Source organism: Anoplophora glabripennis, unplaced genomic scaffold (genome assembly GCF_000390285.2).
Source record: "Anoplophora glabripennis isolate ALB-LARVAE unplaced genomic scaffold, Agla_2.0 scaffold85, whole genome shotgun sequence".
NCBI classification, from domain to species: domain Eukaryota; kingdom Metazoa; phylum Arthropoda; class Insecta; order Coleoptera; family Cerambycidae; genus Anoplophora; species Anoplophora glabripennis.
In genome coordinates this window covers 423,034-440,610 of record NW_019416361.1, presented here as the reverse complement: position 1 = coordinate 440,610, position 17,577 = coordinate 423,034, and the positions used below count along the sequence as shown (strand labels likewise).

Here is a 17,577-nt window from a genome sequence, read left to right as displayed (position 1 = left end):
CACTGCTTGTCATAAGCGTACAAGTTGGAAAGACGTGTTATTATTTTCACGTTTTAGTTATTCCAATAAGTGTCGTTAAAAATAAGTCATAGGTAGGTATTAGTGGTCGGTCGGTTTATCTATAATCAGGATAGTCGTAAAAGACCGAATTTAACAAATTGAGAGGATTGTATTATAAACAATGCGGTTAAGGGAATTCAAGCTCCGAAGGTGGAAATCTCTGTTAGAAATGTTCCTGGTGTGTTAAAAAGTGGTGGGATGTAAAAAGCAAATAGTGAAACACTGATCCATAGCAAGAATCACGGATTTTATTTTAAAAATTAGTGCCCGACATTGAAAAAATTTAAACTCAGTCGCAGAAGAAAATTTGCTAGGTTATCCCGAAAAGTTTACTGCTTGCTATGTTTGAAATTAATTGTCTTTTAAAATCGTAAAACTAAAATATTAAAAAATGATAGTGTCGTACATCGAATATTTATTATCTTTGTTTGAATATTAGCAGGTGAGCAACATTTTTAAAAGGATTTTCTACGAGATTAAAGGCATCCTCTGGAAAAGGGCAAAGATTAATAAATAATTACACGTGGATTTTTGGATAATGGTTTACATAAGTTCAAGTTACAGCAAACGGGAGATTAAGTACCATGGAAATTTTTTACTGTATGTAGAAAAACCTTAAAATATCTTTATTTCATCGTGACGTTTATCAAATCGTTGAAATTTTACAGCGATAATACGATTGCTTAAAAAATATCGGGTTGAAATCAATAAATGTCAGATTAACAAACAATTTACTTTGTATTAATAAAAATTTCATAGATTTGGTAGTGTTTCCGATGATTTAATGAAATTGCATTAGAAAATACACCTAAAAACAATATTAAAACTAAGAAACTTTAATAATTGTAGTTTTAAATAAAAAAGTTGTGAAAAGTTATCTTTCCAAATCCACCCCAAAATCCTGATAAATATATGGCTGTTTCTCCTTTACATCGCGTCGTTGGTAATGTCGACTGCTGCAGCGGGATGATTTGGGCTGCTTGGAGCGGTTGTCAGCTCGATGACGGGAAATTTGGAAACTGCAATTTCCGTGGTGCATCGTCCTGGATGTTTATGTGGACTGCATCGGTCTTTGACGGTATTGACTGCTGTGGCTGGTAGGGTTGATGGCTGCTCAGAATGGCTTTGGGTGCGAGGATCGAAAATTTTGGAAAGTAACGTGAAACTTTCAATTTCCGCGCCTTGCACTGTGCATCTCTGTCTTGAGGCTCTGGTTCCTTTGGGACATCGTCCTCAGTTCTAGCTAAGATTAGCCTGCTTGGAACTATTTTTATTTATTTATTTAAATTATGTTTTGATGGCTTTGTGGTACCGATTGGAAACATGAGTGAATTTTTGAAATCCGCTGGTGACCTGTAAGTAAAAATACGTAAAAATATCAAACGAAGTTTAGAGTTTAGACGAGGTTTAAGTATCATATTAGCGATGTTTAACATGTATTTTTCTAAATTTTCTGGAATGAAATCTCAATATGAAACCACACTTGAAATAATTCCCATTTTCCTCTTCTCTTTTGGCATTTTAAATTATTTATACCATGCCCTTAACTAATAGTTAATAGAGATTATGTAATTATTCAATTATCTGTGTATAATAGTTATTTAAAGCACACGACGACTACAATACAGTAATTTACGTCAATCCACATTTTCCTTCTTATCTTCATGATGCAGTGCAGATGAACGAAGTCATGCAACAACTTATGGACAATGCCCAGTAAACCATAACCATAACCGTGAGTGAAAACTGAGAAATTGAACCGAGTCCGACTCAATTAGGTATAACTTTCTTAGAATTAATCACATTTGACACCAAGATAGAAAGTCATTGGCAAAAAATTTAAAGGCACGCCCCCCGTCGCAGTAAATTGTTACAGTAGTTCCGATAACAGAACTTTATTGGCTTATTCTTGGAATTCTAGCTCAACAAATATCGTTGTAGACTGTAGGAAAGAAACGGTCGCCGAATTAACCTACCATACAGAAAAACTTTGTTAACATAAAATTAAACAACACTTATGCTCCTCTGTAATACTGGTTGCATAACAGACATCGTTATATATAGGTACATATATTTTATTTTTAAGGCTAACCGACCGTTGTATTATATATTTTAATTTATATTTTCTATTATTATTTAAAACAAAAATCGGAATTGAAACCTAAAAATCTTTATAAAAGCAAACCAACCATATTAAAAATGAGTAGATCCTTCTCCGTTCTCTATAAATTAATGAACTGGCGGGAGTTTTAAATTTCTTAGAAAAATAGTTTCTTCGCATCTTTACATGTAAAATACATATCACTATCACTAGTACTACTTTGTTTTAAGTAATATTGAAAACTACTGTATATTGCTTACATAGTGATGTGTGTCAAAAATTATTATCGACAACCATGATACCTACTATGAAATTTACCATTTTTTCATTTCATCGAAGAATATTCATCTCACATACGACATTGCCGTTAAATCTAGATTTTTGCTACAAGATATATTTTATAAATGGAAAAATGTTTGTTCCTGTAGAGAAACTATTGGACACAAATTTCAAAAATTATATTTAATTTAGTAAATATTTACTGACTTATAAAATACAAAATAATAAATTAATGACACGATGATAGCCTCTAACTAGGTACCGTTTTGAATTACATTACAAGTAAATACCCATGGGATTTCCCCAGTATCTAATTTATTTAAATTGTGCAATATTTAGTATGCTGTCTGCTATTGTGTTAGTTAAAGAACGCATATCTCACTAATTACAAAAACAACTCTTCACTAGATGAAATACAGTTTTATCTACTCCTGCGTTATTAGATCAACCCTTGCTTTATCTCATAAAAATTTAAACATAACTATAAGGTGTTCTCGAAATTAAAAATAAAAATACATTGAAAATAATATTTGTCAAAGATTTAAAATTTTATAAATATATTTCAATAATGCGTGATTTTGCGCTACTGCTACATACTTTTCTATGAGATTAAAATGACCATTTATTTTACGACCTGACCAATTAAAAACGAATACTAGCGTCAAGGTGACTTGCGCTTTGCGTTGCACACTTCTGCAATGATGCGTCCACGACTATATAGTGTCAGAGGCCCAAACCAAAATTTGATCTCTACGCAAAACTTACGTCTCGAAGTATAGGTTGTGCTAAATTAAAAGTTAAACTATTTTTACATTTCTTTGTTGACTGAAATATTGTACAGTAGAGAATATTTCAATCAACGATTTTATTTATATACATAGATATATGCATTTTATGTGTAACGATAATAATTATTGTCAGTGGCGGTTTTACCATAAGAGCTGCGGAGCTGCAGAACACATAAAATTTTATGTATTTAATCATATTAAATTTAAAGAATCCAAATGTACTCGCGCTAAAATAAATCTAGGAGCTTATATTATTATTTATTGCGACGCGAGCTACGCTCCTTAATATATGCAACCTCATATACACAATGTGTGGACAGTGAACAATTATATGCGTCCTTTGTTTTTATTGGCTGATCAGGCACGTGACCCAGTACACGGAGATAGGGGCTTTTGCGGCTGCAATAGTGACAGCCACTGCGGTCTGCGCTGCAGTCTGCAGTAAATGCACTTAAATGCAGTAATATTTCGTACGTGGTATGTGGTGGTTTATTTCTGCGAGCGGCACGTGTGAATATTTTCGTTTAGGCGTCTACGGTATTATAGTTATTAAAATGAATAGCGTTTCGTTTAAAAAAAAACTTTATTTGGTTCTCTGCCTTATGAGGATAAACTAAAAATAAAAGAAGTAAAAGTTATAAAAAAACAATAATGTATACACAAAAGCAGAGTGGGTGTGCGGGTGTGATTTAAAATATTCACTGTTTTGTTTTCCGTGCTTACTTTTCGGTGGGGATAAAGCATGGACAATATACAGTGTGAAAGATTTAAGTCATTACGTCTTTAGGTAAAATAAACATAAGAAGTCAGTTAGATTCTGCATATTGGGATAATATACGGAAACATATGAACAGGTAATGAAAAATCGTCATGTATTATATTTAAAATCATAGATTGCATAAAATTTTGCGGAGCTTTCGAATTAGCACTTCTCGGACACGACGAGACAGAAAATTCGGACAACCCTGATGTGTTTCGTGGACTCATAAATTTTAGTGTAGATCTTGACGACATTTTAAAAGAACATCTAGCCACATTGGTATGACCGGGATTTTCTGTGATTGTACCGGGAATTAGCTGTATGGTCCCGGATTTCGGATTTGCACGTATAACTCCCGGAATATAATATAATGTACATATATATAAAAAAAGATAAAGAAAAAATCATAACACGCCGAGGAAAATTAAAATTCGTTGAATCGTTGGTAAATTTCACAAACGATTTTTTTTTATAAACAATATTCAATAATTTAATAAAATATATTTAGTTTATTCCAATTTATTATACCATCAGTAGGTAATTCGTAAATGGATATTTCAAAAAGGTATCAATTTAAAAAATCATTCTTGTGAAAATCTGTATTTTTTTATAAATTCATTGTTCCTTGAAATTCAGAAGTGCCAGGAAAACGCGTGACCTTGAAAATTTTAAAATTTTTCGCCTGCGGCGCCATTTAGAGACTCCGGGCACTTAATATCCCGGAATTCAATTCAACAAATATAACAACCCTAAGCAGAACACATTCAATCAATGTTCACGCGTCGCCACTGATTATTGTGTTATTAATTGTGTATATATGTGGTTAACCAGACAATGTAAGATAATGTTATCTGAAATGTCTACGAATCTGAAATACATCATTTACAAATTAACGTTTTGAACCAATTTTCAGAAAAAAAATTCTTAATACAAAAAACCTTTTTTATTTAAAGCATTAAAGCATAAATATGATAGCGCGTATTTTTCTCTGGAACATCCCATTAAGATGCATGTGGACTAGATTCCACTCCACGTCATCAATATGGATACAATAAGATATTAAACACAATACAAATTCAAGTTGAACTCATTAAGTTGAATGTTAAACACGATCACGCTGTTAGATTATCAAATTATTAACTATCAAAAATTAAACATCCATTCGAATTTTGCATTCTATTCTATTATTGTCTTAGTGCAAGCAATTTTATTTCATCACGTTGGCGGCGTCAAGCTAGATGTCCCACAGACTGCATTCTCAGTTTTCTTCCCTGTAATTGGGTATCTTGTACGGCAATATATGTTAATATACATAATAACCAATGGAACAAATGAGTTGTAGAATAAAAATTGACAAAATATACAACAGACAGGTATAAATAATATTCACAAATTTCCCTTAGGGAATCCGACCCATAGATATTCGAAAGTAATAAAACAATGTCGGGAACAAACTGGAGTGCGCGCGGTGGATGCGCGTGGAAACTCCACGCCGCATGACAGCAGCGTGAAGGAGGGGATATCAGTTTCTCTTTCTGTTGGTGAGGAGCGTGGTGGTATTTCGCTGCCCTAAATTTTAGTGATATATCTTTCGCAAAATCTGTAACAATAAATTGTCATTCAAAAACAAGAACCACATTTACTAACCCATCCACTGGTACAACAAATAAGCGCACTATTATGAATTCGGATGATTATGAAACACTTCCCACAGACAATGTTGTTACGCATATGATAGCCGGATGCATCGCGGGGGTTATGGAACATTGCGTAATGTACCCTCTCGATTCCGTCAAGGTACGTAAAAAAGTCCCATTTTATCGCTCTGTTTCAAGCATTTTCATTTAGAGGGGCTTTATCAAACGTCACATGAGTTTTTAGGTTAAGTGGCGGGTTAAATTACTCCATTTCCTTTTTTGTGATTTTTTAGACGAGGATGCAATCTTTGACAACCTCCGGGTCTGAGGGAATTGGAGAAACTTTCCTAAGGATGGTACGACACGAGGGCCTCCTGAGGCCTGTTCGAGGGATGTCTGCCATGGTTGTGGGGGCCGGTCCCTCACACGCTTTATATTTCAGTAGTTACGAATACCTCAAGAACACTTTGACACAGTATACGAACTCGCAAAGGTACCACACATTAATTTATGGTAAGTGAAGACCACTTTTTTGTTTCATAACGCCGCTCCTAACCTAAGATTTTTTCAAGGCCTTCTGGGATAAACAATTTCTGAAATGAGTTTAATAAAACAGTAATCAACGAAATACGCTTGTTAAATCTTAAACTAATGATATATTTATTTATACCAGCTTTGAGTTCTATATTTGGTAGTTTCTGCCTTTAATTATGTAAATATTATGTAGAGATGGGCAATGGGAAATTTTCCGTTCCGGAAAGTTTCCAAAACGGAAATTTTCCAGGAAGAAATAATCGAAGCTTGAGAAATTTTCCCTGGAAAGTTTCTGAAAAAAATTCTGTCGGAAATTTTCCGGGAATATTTCTAACAATTTGTAAAGTTGGAGCCAATTTTACTTCTAACTTCTATGAACATACACAAAAAATCGTTGGTTAATTTCGGATTTTTGGTTAATTCGGAATACCAGAAGACCATATTATCCAAATAAGTTAGAAAACACTTACTTATTTTAATCTTTGTTAAGTCTACAATCTACATAATAGAGAGCAGTACTAGACTCATAAATTGCCTCCTTTTCAAATTTAATATGAATTTTGATGGTTGAACCAAAGTACAGTTACATTTTAAAACTAGTATAATTATTTAATGTATTTACTATTTGTTTGTTAAAAAATAAAGATAAGCATTGTATACTGTATAGTGTTTACGCACTGTAACCCTCAGCATGTAATTTTTTTCTAACGGATGATTAATACATAATTTATATTTTTCCAATATTTGTACCAATATAAATAAAAATGTATATAAGTACCTATTTGGTCTTTTTGGAAAGCTGATGGTATGTAGAACACAATACCAAATCCAAAAAAAAATTTTTGAAAATTTCGGAAAATTTCCGGAATTTTCAATGGAAACTTTCCAGGAATTTTCATAGTTTGGGAATTTTCCCATCTCTAATATTATGTATACTTAGGTTATGAATTCTCATGAATTAGCTGAATATCAGAGGTAATCATTGCTCCATTTATATAATAATTGTTTACTTATAAATAGAAAAATAAAACGGCGTGTTGATAACATTATAATTAATTGCTAAATTAAGATTTTTAATATACAGAAGCAAAAACTTAAGAGGATTAGGTGTGTAACCTTGTTTTATTCAAGTAGTATTAAACCTACATAATTTCTAGTTTCATACAAAGAAGGAAGTAATACTTAAGAAAACAATTTTAAATGATACAAAAGTTAGTGTAAATAATATAATGTGGAACAGTTTTTTCATTGTTAATATACATCAGGACAAATTGCAAGTTAATTTTTGCAACCATATGTTGATATATAATTGATAGATATAATAAATATCAGCTGTCCGGCAAATTGTGAAATCCAAAAAATTCAATGCGTGTGGCTTTCATTAATTAACAAATCAGCAAATCAATGAAAGTCATACATTTAACATATAATAAGCATTCTCATTGACTTTGTATTCTGTTTATTATTCAATGGAAAACGTAAATTTCAGTTACAATATGTAGCGTTATATGATACTCTCTAATCTTTTCCTCAAAACTTGAGGAAACAGGATAACTTAATTGTATGGGTAAGATATCCAATACTTAGATGTATTGAATTCAAGACAAATTATGCTTCAATGTTTTTTTCAATGTGTTAAATTTGGAACGGTTCGTAGAAAATTGATGGGAGAGTGAAAACAATTATTTATTAAGAAAATTTTTATCAGAACAATGGATTAAAGGGGAAGTCTGTGTTTGATGTTGTTAAACTAACACGGTTATCATATCTGTTATAATTATTTATTTAAGAACATTGTTTTATACTGAAATTCCTCAACAGAACTCATTTAAGGATAGTTATAACTGGAAAAATTTATATCGCCATAAAAGAGCACTGGAAACATTCAGCTTTTGGAGTATACTTTTACGTTTTTGTTCATTTACATACAAAAGTAAATTGTTTTGTATTTATAAGAATTTTGTTCATCTTGGCTCCACTTAACTTTCTTAATTATTCCTAATAGTACACCAAAATATTAATGTTTACTAAAAATGTTAATAGTTCTTTACGTCGTGGACGAAACGGCTATTTTAGGAACAGAAATTAACATTAAAAAGTAATAAAGTAGTTTTGGGTTCGAACAGAGATTTTGATGATAATAATTTTAATGTATTCCAGAGAATTGTGTAGTAGATAGAAATTTGTTTGTTACGGCATTGAAGACAGACATTTTGGTGTCTCAGATACCAGAAACTGACCTATGTTATAAGAATTTGTATTGACGGGTAGATTGGAAATTTCCTACTTAAGGTTTGGAAATATTTTCTATTAACAAGTTGGATTTCAGTAGAAGTCCTTGGTAATTAATCGTTTGAATTAAATTAAGCTTCAAACGAGTTTAAAAATGTAGCCAAGAATATATTTTTAAATCTAACGAAAATATCTAAATTTGTGGGCATATTATTTTTGTTTTATTACTTAAGATAACATCTGACTATGTCATTATCATTGATTTTTGAACTAGTGCCTTCATTGTGATGTAGCAATTAATATTATTTATTAAATTTGTATTAGTCATTTTCTGTTCATCATGTTTGTTTAAAACAATGTCGTGATGATAATGGTATTATCGTAATATGGTCATGCGAAGAAAATTGTAAATTCCCATGTTAATTATATAGATTTATGTAGATGTGTTGGATGACAACTTTTCTGAGGATTAAGCTCATTATTTTAAAATATGTGTTTTGCTAGTGCATGAGAATAAAATTGACAAAAACAGATGTATTTTAGTAAAATTCTGTGCAGACGAAACCGTCACAGTCTTGTGGTTAAAAGAGATGATTTAACTAAACCTAAATCTATCCAAAGCTTTATTTAACCACTAGAGACAAAGTTGAAACAAACTTTTGGTTTTCTCGAAATGAATAAAACGGTTTTGTGTGATTAAAATAAAATATATGCCTCTATTGTATATTCTCTCTATAGTTTTAGTATTTCTAACAGTTTTTGCATTAATAATTAATTTATTGGTCATCAATTCTTTTTCGTTACAAAACTGATGTAATTGTCATAAAAAATTTGATTTATTTGGTAACAGCAAAGTCAAAAAGGCTTCGTGGAATTCAGAAACTTGTATAATATTTTTATACGAAAATTATTGGAAATGTTCATCATTTCCTTCAACATGCATTACATACATAAAATAAAATGTTCTAAATTTGGCTTATGAAAGACGAGCTATGAAAAATAGTTTAAAGGGTATTCAGTTCCGAGAACGCAGCGTCTATTGCCAAACTTGCATATTAATAACATGGTTGTAGATAAAGCTCATGAAAATTATTTTATATTTACACCGTTTTATGTTATCATTTCGAGGGAAAACCATTTCTCTACACGTTCTTCTAAAAATAGATTGTTTTTCCGAATTGTCGGTGTGCCAGTGTTTTTTTATAATTTATCACGTATCGGATAAGGCATAACTCGTGATATGGAATGACAAACTTTCAACTGCACTCGATGAATTTAAATTTTCCTTGGGTACCGTTTGGTTTTCGTTCGAAAATAACCAGATGTGTCGATACATATTACTTTAATGGAAACCAGGGACACCGATTTAAAACATCTGGTCAGTAATATCGGAGTGACTGAAAAATTATTTAAAATTTGGTTTTAAGGAAATTTTGATGAATGCTGTATTCAAGAATTTGAATAATTAAATTAAAATTAAAAATTAAAATAGTTGACATATTTCACAGAAATTTCTTTATACAGGGCGTATACAGGTCTCTTTTCTTAGAAATATATCCCGTTCACAAAAGATTCAGTGACATTCTGTGATTCTTAATGACGGCAGTAGCCAGTATCTCCGCCAATAGTTGATAATACGTACAAAATTTTTTGCTTACAAATAAAAGTTAAATCATTAGCGCAAGTTTTATCAATCTACGTTCAACGTTTTAAGAGACATTTAAATAAATGAGACACTTTTTTTTTAATTTCAACTCTATCTTTCGAACCGTTTTACGATTTGTTTATATGAAAATTTTTTCTTATTTTGAGGTGTTTTAACGCTAGGTAAAGTTTGACGATGGGAATTCGGGACACCCTGTATTACAAAATAAAACAAATCGAATTTAAGGTAAAACTACAACTTATGGAAAATATCAAGATACATTTAAAGTCATCTTCATGGGAAAATTTGGTATAGAGCACCCCATTTTGTTTATTAAATTAAATAAAGCAGTTGCCCGTATATCCGTTACTGGATGCTTAGAGGTCATGGTATTACCACATATTAAGTCATCTTTCTGGGTATATGATTTGTACCAAATTTAAGTTGAATGAAAAAAATAAATAAAATAAATTTTATTCCAACAGACCAAGCAAAATAGTGTGGGAAATAGTCAAAGTAGAAAATTCAAACGTATATTTTATTTACATTATTTTGGAAAATATGAAAATATAAAGAATACAATTTTTATTTCAACTCTTATCACCGTGTACATCGAACACGAAGCGTTTTTAGAAAGAATGTCCATATGAAAAGTAGTTTTTATTTCCCTGTACGACGCTAAATCTGATTCACCCTGTACGAGACAAATATTTTCTGTGCAATACCTATACAGGGTGGGCCACCAGTAACGCCTCGGTCGCTAGTGACCAAACGGCAAATGTTACAGAAACCTGTTTAGGTGGGTATGTGTAGGTTGATTACGGCTACATTTTAAAAATATTTTGAAATATACAGGGTGTCCAGGAAAAGCGTACCATATCAAAGTTATGTTTTTTTAAATGGAACACTCTGTATTTTACTGCATTTTTGAAAGCACCGTAAACAAATAGGTGAACTTTATTAAAGGTTCTGCATACCTAGGACTTACAGTTTGTAAGATATGTCAATTTTAGTGAAAATGCAGGCATAGCGTAGAAATTTAATATTAGCAATAAAAAAATAATTTTCGATTTAAATAATTTCTCACTGAATATGAAAAATTTTCAGGTGCGCCATCTAATTGCATCCTCATTTTTCTCAATATATTTAAAGAGACGTCATCAAAAAGAACCCAAACCAATTCAGTAAAGATCTCGATAAAGACACGTGGATACATCTTACAAAAAAAATCGATAAAAAACGAAACGGCACAAATATCTCCAATACCGTTAGAGATAGGTATAGGGAACTTATACACAGTTTGAAAGAGTTTTAAAATTCCCATCTCCCAAAGTAAAAATATACTGGGTGTTCCATTTAAAATAACCAAGTTATTGCTGTTTAAAGTTGAGAGAAGTATTCAGCAGTTTTTTGAACACCGTGTATAATACTAAATGACGACAAATATAACAATTTACAACTTCAAGGATCTACAATAGACCTTCCAAAGCTGCTTCCTTAAAATTATTTTTTTATTGCTAATATTAAATTTCTAAGCTATGCCTGCATTTTCACTAAAATTGAAATATCTCACAAACTGTAAGTCCTAGGTATGCAGAACCTTTAATAAAGTTCACCTATTTTTTTACGGTGCTTTCAAAAATGCAGTAAAATACAGGGTGTTCCATTTAAAAAAACATAACTTTGATATGGTACGCTTTTCCTGAACACCCTGTATATCTCAAAATATTTTTAAAATGTAGCCGTAATCAACCTACACATACCCACCTAAACAGGTTTCTATAACATTTGCCGTTTGGTCACTAGCGACCGAGGCGTTATTGGTGGCCCACCCTGTATAACGAACTGTTGTAGTGGTCGACAAATATTTTCCACAAAAAAAACCGCACGTCGGCCTTTTGGTGGAACTACCTTTATATGCGTTTGTGCAAATAAATGAAATTGACGTCATATCAGACTTTGATTGTATCATGTGTACAATGCACCGCTATTTGTTCGCCGTATCGCTGGAGCTATCAGTAGTGCAATAGTTGTTTTTGTAAAAAAGTACTTATATGAAAGATACCGTGATGATCCCAACATATTTGAACGCGAAACAGATCTTGAAAATTTCGCCGGATCGATACAATTCGATACGTACATATGGTTCGTTGCATAATACATACAGCGAATTTAGATGGAAATTACTTTTCTTCTAAAATATATAAAAAAAATTGTCGAACTATATCCTTTATTAACTGTTAAACTACCAGTCAACGCTTGTGCCTAGTCTCCATAGAAATGAATGGATTTGAGACTTATAATTCGTAAATATTCAATTAAATTCATTGTAAAAGTTTTAGCCTTAGAAATGTGTGAGAATTTCATTTACATGTACAAAATAACATCAATTGAAACCAAATGAGTAAAATAAAGGAAAGGTTAAATTTTTTAGACGATTTGTTATAGTCCAATCGAATTAGATCATCCTGAAAACTAGAAAAAATTATTAGTAGTCATTTTATCGTAGTTTATGACGGTGAAGGGTACGTAGAATGATATCAAAAAACTAACTCGAAAGAAGTGACGCTAAGGTGTTTTTTCAATTTTTTACTGTCCATAAAAATCTAGATGACCTATTGAAAAAGTAGTTAAGCAGTAAAAGTTAACTAATTAACGTTAACTTTTACTGCTGCTAGCGCGTTTATTACATGAACTATCAATGTAAAACTTTTCGAAAATAAAAGTTTAACTCTTTCTTTAGTTGCCTCTAAAATCCCGGTCCGATATGTCAAATTAACGTTATAAAAAAAGCTATCTTGGGAAGAGGCGTAGGTGATTTCTTTTTTTTAAATCACCTTAATAAGCTCTAGTTGATGCAAAAAGAGCGAATTGCCGAGCGGCTTTTGCCTGACGTTGGGACAATTTCTTTATAACGCTGTTTTGCACGTTCTACTTTGTTAATTGTAAAGGGCTACTAATTTCAACTATTTCTTTGGATCAAGTAGAACCTATATCTACGATATTAACTTCTAAAAGTAACGTTTAGCGATTAAAAAATTTGGTGCAGAAAACGAACGAAATTAATTAACAAATATCTGGAGCAACAATTTCAATGTCCATCGAATCGGCCTTTGTCACACATGTTGGTCATTGGATCATCAACATCCATCGCTTTTTGCAATAGTAATGCGCAATTTTCGAAAACTGATTTTTCCGCGTTCGATCATTATTTTACAGTTAACAAATAGATGAAATATGGCTTCAGGTACCTTAATTTGTAGGTAATTTAATTGCCTACGACATAAAATAACTAATTTTCCGATAGGCCGTCTCGTCTCGATTTTCATTGGAAGTAAAAAAAGTGAAAAAAAATTTGCCTAGTTAGCGTCGTTTCTTTCGAGTTAGGTTTTTGATATTATCATTCAACGTATCCTTCATCGTCATAAAATGCAATAAAATATTTTGTTTAGCGTGTTTGGTGTATATTCGTGTTAGTACGACCTTCCTCTAGTACTAGAATCAATGCTCATCAAACAAGTTTCGTGTAATAATCCATTCAAGGAGTTTAATACGTGCTTAATAATTGGTTAACACATTAATCACATTATCGACGGGTAATAAAATTATTCAGTTAAAATGATTTATGTGCCGGTGCATATAACAACTATTAAATAAATATAGATATGTATCTGTGACGTATTTACTCGGCTAAGTAGGTACTTATAAATTTTAGGTGAACTGTGGCACGGCTTCTGATAAACGACGATAAAAATCAAAAATGTAAGCTTTTTTTTTTAAGTATTTTACATAATCATCGGAAAGGTACACATTTTAGAAATAGAAATTACATGGTTATTTTAAATTCGAACTCGAAGTCAGTCGAACATGTAAAAAACGCCTGGCAATAAAATTTAATGACTCGTAGGCGCCCCTAAAAAAGTTTTCTGCTAAAAGTAAAAAATTATAATAATTTGTATATAATATGGAGAAAATTTCTATTATATGTTCATTTGTCCAACAACATATTTTAATTATTTAAGTCCTCAAACAATTTTATCAAAAGGTCTCCAAAGTGCCACGTTGTAATAATATTACTTCTCCTTTTCGCAATTGTAATATCAATGATTAATAGAAGGTGCCCATAAAAAATTAAAATTACCTGAATCGCACCAAATTCCGCATTGCTGCATTGCACTGCTGGACAATTTGTCAACAGCTGAGATTTATTGCCCAGTGGCCCAATGCAACTGTGTTAGATTTCATTTGCCCGCGCTCGCATTCTTCAACTGGGCGTATACATTTCTCCACGCTTAGTTCGACCAGACCTGTATATGGGTATTGTTGCATTTTTAAGGTATCTGTCAGTGACGTAAAATTAACTAATCCGCGAAAACTACCGAGGTTTTTAGACTTTTCGGATTCATCATATCGTACTTAAAACACAAATATTAATACATTAATGATTTCTGATAAATGACACTTGTTCTTTGTCACCTCTTCGTTATGTTTTTGATTGTTTACCCAATAACTGGAATCAAATTAAAACTGCAATCTGACATTATCAAATAATAAGCATCGAATTTGATCACCAGTATGGGTTTTATTATCTTCGCGTCTTTTTATCTTTTTGAATGCAGATTGATACCTTATCTCCGTTTCCCTCAAAAGTGTCTGACAACACCGAACAACACATGAAAAAAAGTCACTTAAAAGAGAAATACCGTTCGCGAGAGTAACAAATTGGCAAATACGTCAAAGTTATGTTGATCCTCTCGACCGAAAATTCGGGGATACGTAGCTGTGACAGAATTGCACTTACAATCAGTTTAGTAACGTACACAAAATATGTCGCAGCACAATACTAAGTAGTAACGATAGACGTAAAAGTTAAAAAAATTACAGATAGGCCCCGAAAATCCTACGTTGCCACGTGTGGTAAAGTTAAAATAATACAATCATAGTTTGACGAGAGATAACGCGACACAGAACAGTAACTTGGGGTTAAATTATCAGCGGTTCCGTCCGTAGTGGTCTTCTGATTCTGATAGCGGGTTCGCCCCCACAACCTAGCCCGAGAACAACAAAGGCAGGTTAAAGCTAGCTAAGGCCAAGGAAGGCAATCTGAAAAAACATTTTAAACATCAGCATGGACAATATGAAAAAATATGTATTTGTAAGCGCGAGAGTTGTAATATATACGTAAAAAAGTAAAAGTAATTATTATTATATAAAAACAATTGAGATTGGGACAGCGATACAGTTTAATGTGCAAGTCATACTTATGTAGCGTTTTATATGTAGATAAACTCGTCCGCGAATATGGATTGTAACGTTAACTGAAATACGGCTGGGTTTTAGAGAATATATCTTAATTGTTTGCATTCCGTGGTACTTACGGGTTTCAAATCTAATCTTCTATTCGGAATTGAGTTACGAACAGTCATAGGATTTTCAATTATGACGTGGATAAACATATTTTCCTTGGCAGACCAGTAACGACGACCTTCAGGGACATTGCATTCATATTACGAGTATGTATGTCTTTATCTAATGTCATCGTGGGAATCAACTACTCTGCTAGCTATAGGCTCCGTCCAACTACCAATTATTATACCCCTAATATCCATAATACGTGTTACACGTATTATACTTGTCATTCATGAGACAAATAATTGAATACAATGCGACATTGTTACCGATTTTCGCCCACGATGAAATTCCATCGAAACTTTACCTCTTACAATTAGTTAAAACAGTTATGATTTTGTATTCGCGGTTGTTTTTTTTTATATTTGAATCGCGCAATGGAACATAGAGAGTCAAAAGGTGAGCAAGATTCTACAACTGGTTTTTTCAGAGAACTTTTGATTACAACACAGCTCGCATCAGTGGCGGCAGCCGTGACTTTTTTTATTGGGTATGCTGCACGGGCGAAAGATTATTGCTGACAATTTACCATTAGTCGTTTTATACAGGGTGTCCCGAAATTAATGGGACACAGAGCAAGAGTAGATTCCTTACATCAAAGTAATGCGATTAAGCCAAACTTACCTCGGCCCATTTGTGGCTAATAAAAAAGTTACAGGGCATTAAAGTTGAAATTTTGAATTCGAAATTCTTAAAATTCTTAGAAAGTTTTCAAAGTATTCTTTTGAAAATTTGGATTAGGGGGTTTTCTGGGACGAGGAAAACGAATCCGTACTTAATTTTGCTGTAGACGCTAGAGGGCGCTACGAAATGTACTCTTGGTTGATAAAAACTGGTTATAACTTTTTTATCAGTGTGTGTACGAAAGTTTTAATAGAAACATATTGTTCTCCTATCTATTTTTCACAAATAAGGGATACTTGTTTTATGTCGATAAATTTAACCGTTTTCGATTTATTTCTTGTTTTTCTATTGGATGCAATAAAATAAAATACATAATTTATTAAAACTACTGAACTACTGAAGTGGTCATTTCTGCTAATTGATTACAGGATAAATGTTGTATCTTTTACTGATTGTTTTAAATTGAAAATGTGTTTTTTTTTAATAAAAATCTAATCTTTTTCATCAAAAAATGTTAAATAACGAAAAAAAGAAAAATGTGGAAGGAATATTTTTTTTAATTATAAAAATTTAATGTAACCACCTGAATGTAATTAAATTATTATAAAAAATAGTCTTTAGTTTTTTACGTAACTACAAACTTTTATTTTATTTCCCCAATATTAATACTCGCTGTATATTGAAAACTGTTAATCTTACGCCCCTATAATATACAACTTTTATGTAATTAAATTATTATTAAAAATAATCTTTAGTTTTTTACGTAACTACAAACTTTTATTTTAACTCCCCAATATTAATACTCGCTGTATATTGAAAACTGTTAATCTTACGCCCCTATAATATACAACTTTTATGTTCATATATGATTACTCTTATCTCATGATGAAATAATGGCAGTCAAACTTCTTATACCCTGTGTAATTTGTTGGGCAATAAACATATTATTATTAGATATTCTTAGATAGCGTAGTTTAGTTATAAAACCAATGGTATTAGGTAGTATAAACATAGATTAACTCATTGTGTCTAATATTCTTAAATTTTAATTCAAAATTATTTCATTTGTAAGGTACATATTTACTAAGTCTTTTGTCAAGCTCTGACGTAAAATTTCCTAATCATCATGTCCTCGTAGAGCAAGTTTAAAAGCTCCACAAAACTTAAATGTAGATCTCTTATCTCTCCTGACTTTCTCCTCGTGATCAACAGCAAACAAACGCGAAAAACAAAAAAAAAACATTTTTTTTTGGAACGGCCACAAAATCTAGTTGTTTCATAAACATGTCTATATATCTATATTAAACTATCTTCCACGACCCTGTCCATCAACTTCGTTATTTAAATCTCTATGCTCACGATACACAATGCTACTGACTTACAAAAAACGTGCCATAAACTCGACCAAGTAAAGCCTCAAACTCACTCAGCAACTGGATTGTTCACCGGCATACCAGCCGACAGGGTAGGCATTAGGGTGTCGCTAGGTACGTATCGAATAAAATGAT

The 17,577-nt window shown here is 32.0% G+C and overlaps 1 protein-coding gene across 1 annotated transcript in view; it reads left to right on the top strand.

Moving 5' to 3' along the window:
* The first annotated feature begins 5,520 nt into the window (after positions 1-5,520).
* Positions 5,521-17,577, top strand: part of LOC108917150 (mitoferrin-1) — a 40,146-nt gene continuing 28,089 nt past the window's right edge. The window contains exons 1-2 of the mRNA XM_018723622.2: positions 5,521-5,785; positions 5,919-6,138. Coding sequence (XP_018579138.1) covers positions 5,669-5,785; positions 5,919-6,138 — 337 coding nt within the window. The 5' untranslated portion in view covers positions 5,521-5,668. The remainder of the gene's footprint in view (positions 5,786-5,918; positions 6,139-17,577) is intronic.